At 37.7% G+C, this 5,000-nt stretch overlaps 1 protein-coding gene across 1 annotated transcript in view; it reads right to left on the bottom strand.

Annotated features, from left to right (window-relative positions):
* Window positions 1-243: 243 nt before the first annotated feature.
* The window catches only part of LOC147471784 (uncharacterized), a 5,344-nt gene continuing 587 nt past the window's right edge, over window positions 244-5,000 (bottom strand). The window contains exons 2-5 of the mRNA XM_086536657.1: window positions 3,769-3,841; window positions 1,472-3,306; window positions 836-973; window positions 244-402 (exon numbers count right to left, since the gene is read on the bottom strand). Coding sequence (XP_086392783.1) covers window positions 244-402; window positions 836-973; window positions 1,472-3,306; window positions 3,769-3,841 — 2,205 coding nt within the window. The remainder of the gene's footprint in view (window positions 403-835; window positions 974-1,471; window positions 3,307-3,768; window positions 3,842-5,000) is intronic.

Raw genomic sequence — 5,000 nt, 5'->3', positions numbered from 1 at the left:
ATCCGAGTAAGAGTTGTAGCAAAGTGGACTACCTACTCCAAAGGGGGGGTACAAGTAGTATACCACCGCGCATGCGCAGAACCAAGGGAGATACGTTTTTCTTAAGGCATTACAATTCAGCGAATTATATCAATATGAAGAAATTATGTTGTTCATTCTATCCAAATCCTTTACAATTCCCCTTTACCAAGATAAAATTTCAAATTTTATTAGGAGTGATAGATTGAAACAACATTCATATATTTACACAGGACACCGACTAAGTATATCAGCGCCCACATTATCTTGGCCTCTAATATACTCAATTCGATACGAGTAACACTGCAGGGTGAGGGACCATCTCATCAATCTGCTATTGGAGTTCTTCATATTTCTTAAATAAGTAAGAGGTTGCTGATCTGTCTGTAAGACAAATTCCTTACCAAACAAATAATTCTTAAACTTATCTACTGCCCACACAATAGCTAGACATTCTTTTTCAATTGTAGCATAATTCTTCTCTCTTTCTAATAACTTTCGGCTGGCATAAGCAATGGGCATTTTAATGTTATTAACTTCTTGGAGAAGCACAGCACCCAACCCATTATCAGAAGCATCCGTTCTTAAATAAAAAGACAGGATTATTAGAAAGCTTTGATTTTAACTTCTGAAAACTGTCATTCTGAATTTCATTCCATTTCAGTTTATTACTACTGAGCTTTTTAAGCATATCATTCAATGGAGCAGCTATGGTTGAGAAATTAGGAATGAATTTTCTATAAAATCCTACTGTACCGAGGAAAGATCGTAATTCCTTCTTTGTATTAGGAAGGGGCATTTCTATTATAGATTTCACTCTTGCTTCAAGTGGTGTTAGGGCGTTGTCTCCAAGCAGCAAACCAAGGTATTTGATCTTAGAATAACCAAAGTAGCACTTGCTGATCCCAGCCGTTAGACCATGCAACCGCAACCTAGTCAGAAGTTCTCTCAAATCCTGCAAGTGTTCAGACCAATTAGTATTATGTACAACAATATTATCAAAATAACAAGTAGTATTTCTAAGTCCATAAATAACCTCTCTCATTAAGCGCACAAAAGTGGCACAAGCAGTTTTCAAACCAAAGGGCATCATAACAAACTGCATTAATCCTCGGTTTGTAGGAAATGCTGTATACATTTTAGATTCTTTGGAAAGGGGGATTTGCCAATAGCCCTTAGTTAGGTCTAATTCTGAAAAGTATTTAGCATTTGTGAAGTTCCCTAAAGCATCTTCAATAGTAGGCATAGGCTCACAATCAAAAGATGTTACATCATTTAACCCACGGAAATCAATACAGAATCTCCATGTATTGTCAGATTTACGAACAAGAACAACAGGGGAACAATAGGATGAATAAGATGGCTCAATTATACCCAGCTCAAGCATCCTATCTACTTCTTTATCAAATACATCTGAGAGATGATGGGGTATAGGATAAGGCTTCTTACTCACCGGTACATTAGAGTCTAGCTTAATTACATGTTCAATAGTCTTAGTATACCCTGGATTATCAGAAAATACATCTGCAAAATCCTTTATTATAGATTTTACATCACTGGCTTGTTCACATGAAAGGTTTCCGTAAATATTTAATTCTGCTGCTTCATTAACATGGTTAGAGGTAGGTTCACAATATATTGGATGATTTTCAGTGTTATCATCCTCAACAATACAAATCTGTACTACTTTGTTCTCTTTAGAAGATACATTTTCTCGTCTGTAATACTTTTTAAGCATGTTGAACTGAAATAATTTGCACTTTCCATGAACCTTGATAGAATAATCAACACCATTATCTTTACATGCAACTACAGTATAGGGACCTTTCCACTGCATTATCAATTTATTGTGATCTGTGGGCAAAAGAACAAAGACTTCGTCATCAATTTCTAATTTTCTATTCTTAGATTTCAAGTCATAATATTGTTTATAATTTCTGCTGCTGATTTCTGCTTTAGCTGCAGCTAATTTAGCAGTCTCTTCCAAACGTGCTCTCAGATCAGTAACATATTGATATGTGCTTTTTATTTCATGGTTAATCTGTTCATTCGACCAAAGTTCGTGTAAAATGTTCAAGGGACCTCTTACTGTTCTCCCGTATAACAATTCAAAGGGTGAAAATTTTAGAGAATCGTTTGGAATTTCCCTGTATGCAAAGAGAATTGCTGGTAAATAACGATCCCAATCACGTGGATGAGCAGAGCAGAGCTTTTTCAACATTGATTTAAGGAGGCCATTGAGACGTTCAACCATCCCATTACAGCTAGCATGATAAGGCGTAGTGTAGAGGGCTTTAATGGACAGGAGTCTATGAACTTCACTCATACGGTCTGATCGGAATTGAGTTACTCGATCGGATAGGATTTCCTTAGGAATGCCTACGCGAGCAAAACTATCTACCAGGCTCTCAGCAATGGTAATTGTATCTATATTCTTTAGAGGAATAGCTTCGGGGTACCGTGTAGCATAATCAATTAGGGTTAGAATATATCTATGTCCCCGATCGGAGCTAGGAGAGAGTGGTCCTATGATATCAATAGCTACTCTTGAAAATGGTTCTTGTATTACAGGTACAGTTTTCATAGGTACCTTTTTAACTAGGCCCTTAGGAGATACCTTCTGACAGATGTGACACGACTTGCAGTATCTCTTTATATCAGCTCCTGCACCTGGCCAAAAGAAGTTTTCAAATACCTTTAAGCTAGTTTTTCGGTGTGAAAAATGACCAGCAGTCATGGAATCATGAGCAAGCTGAAGAACTTTACTTCTGTACACAGCAGGGACAACTAACTGTCTATTATCAATTTCGTACTCAAATTTACTTTGATAACATACCCTGTATATGAGGCCATTAATTCGTTCATACTTAACCGATCTAGACTTTACCTTTTCTATTGATCCAAGCTCTACTTTTTCTCTAACTACCTTTAATGTATGGCATGAATTCTGGGCACGAAGAAACGAATCTTTACTAAAATCCAACTCTTCCATTACTGGACAAGAAAGTGGTTTAATTTCAGTCTCCTTATTACTATTAGCACGAGTTTGAACGGTCATCGAAACTATAGGTAAATGCGCCTCCGTTTTCTTTACTTCAGAGTGTGCAGTACATACCTGATTTTCATCAATGGGGTTCAGGATAGGAGAGGAAGTTTCAGGATTGTTCGGATGGATTGTATCCAGAGTTTCAGGACGGTTAGGACGGACTGAGGATGGTAGGTCAGCTTTATCAACCGAAGGAAGGTTTGGGTCATCAGAAGGATAGGGTTCGGTTGGCAATCTCACACCTGGAATAAGACCAATCAGTACATCTGCGAACTTAATGGGGGCAGCTATAGCCTTCGTCCAACCAGTATAAAACCTGCTTTTAATGAAACACCTGACTTGAGGGAAATACTTAGGGATGCCCAAATAGTCATGCACCTTTACTAATTTACCCATCTTATATTTAGAGGGAACTAATGAATCCTTCACAATGATGGAGGAGCATCCAGAATCTAGCATTATTTCAGCGGGTTTGTTGAAAATGAAACCTTTAGAGTCAAACATACAGTTATTTGGTGATAGCTCTGTTTCAAACACAAAATTTACTTTAACAGTCTTACTTTTGTTCCTAAAATTTATCGGATTATCTGGACAATTAGGCCTAATATGACCAACTTTTCCACACCCATGACATGTCACCTCAGAATTAATGTCTGTATTCTGCTGGTTTAAATTTAAGTAGTGAGATTGATTAGTCTTCTTACCGCGATACAAATGAGCACTACGAAATCTGTCAGCCGATTCAGCCATCTCTACTGCAGTCTCAAACTCACGTTCCTTCAAAAAGATTCTCATATCAGAATTACAATTGCTTAAAAGCTGCTCTCTTATCAGAAAATCAAACAATGAATTGAAATCTTTAGTGATATTGCTCAGGGAAATCCATCGATCCAAATATTGTTCCATTCGAGCAACCAACTGGACATAAGTTTCTTTTTCCCGACATTTGCTCTCACGAAATTTCCGTCTATACATGTCGGCGTCTACTGAAAAGGCTCTTAGCAAGGCGTCTTTCAGTTTAGCATAATCACCCACAGTATCATCTGGCAGCGATACATAAACCTTAAGAGCATGACCCCTAAGAAGTGAACCTAAATATACGTGATAATCACTGTTATTCCACTTGTGTAACTTTGCGAATCTTTCAAAACGTTGTAAATAACTATCAATGTCATCTTGTCCATCGTTAAAAGTCGGCAACTTTAACCCTTCATAAAACTGTAACGAAGCACTAGTATCACCACGAACGGACTCATTACCTTCAATAGTATTTTGTCTTAATTCAGCCATAGCTTTTTCGTGTTCGCGTTGTTTATCGGCCTCTTCTGCTTGCATTTGACATTTCTTAAGTTCACGCTCAGCCGCGCGTTCTTCCCTATCAGCTTTTTCTTTAGAATATTTCTGTTCTTCCTGAATCAATTGTGACACCTGATCAGGATTCATACCTAAGGCCTGAGCCTCTTTCAATATATCTACGATATAACTCGTCATTTTCGCTACACTTCAACACGAATTCACTGCCACATACAACAATGAGCTAATAACATACCCGTAGTTACGAAAGTATAGCATACAATTAGACGATCAATTAAATAAGTGATTAAGTATAGTACACAATTTAACAATTACATAAGTGACTAAGAAAGTATAGTACACAAACAATTACATTAAGTGACTAAGCCCAAGCACATTAACAAAAATAACTGACCCCGGAAAAATTATAACACGGGCGTATACTATCAAGGCATGGGCATTAGCGTAACAAAAGGGAAACTCGTTCCACATGGCATACACGGCTTACAGCTATCAGCACAGCATTACATAGCCGGCGCCAAGTTACGTGGTACCGCCAGGAAATAGCGCACTTAGCGGACCTGCAACGCAACTAATCACGAAGTGACTGACAACTTCACTAGACTTGTAATATAGGAGAATC

The sequence above is a fragment of the Penaeus japonicus genome, unplaced genomic scaffold (assembly GCF_977035675.1).
Source record: "Penaeus japonicus unplaced genomic scaffold, GWHDUDI00000001_assembly GWHDUDI00000005, whole genome shotgun sequence".
In the NCBI taxonomy this organism is placed as follows: Eukaryota; Metazoa; Arthropoda; class Malacostraca; order Decapoda; family Penaeidae; genus Penaeus; species Penaeus japonicus.
The sequence above is the reverse complement of the archived record's forward strand: the minus strand, read 5'-3'. Positions and strand labels throughout refer to the sequence as shown.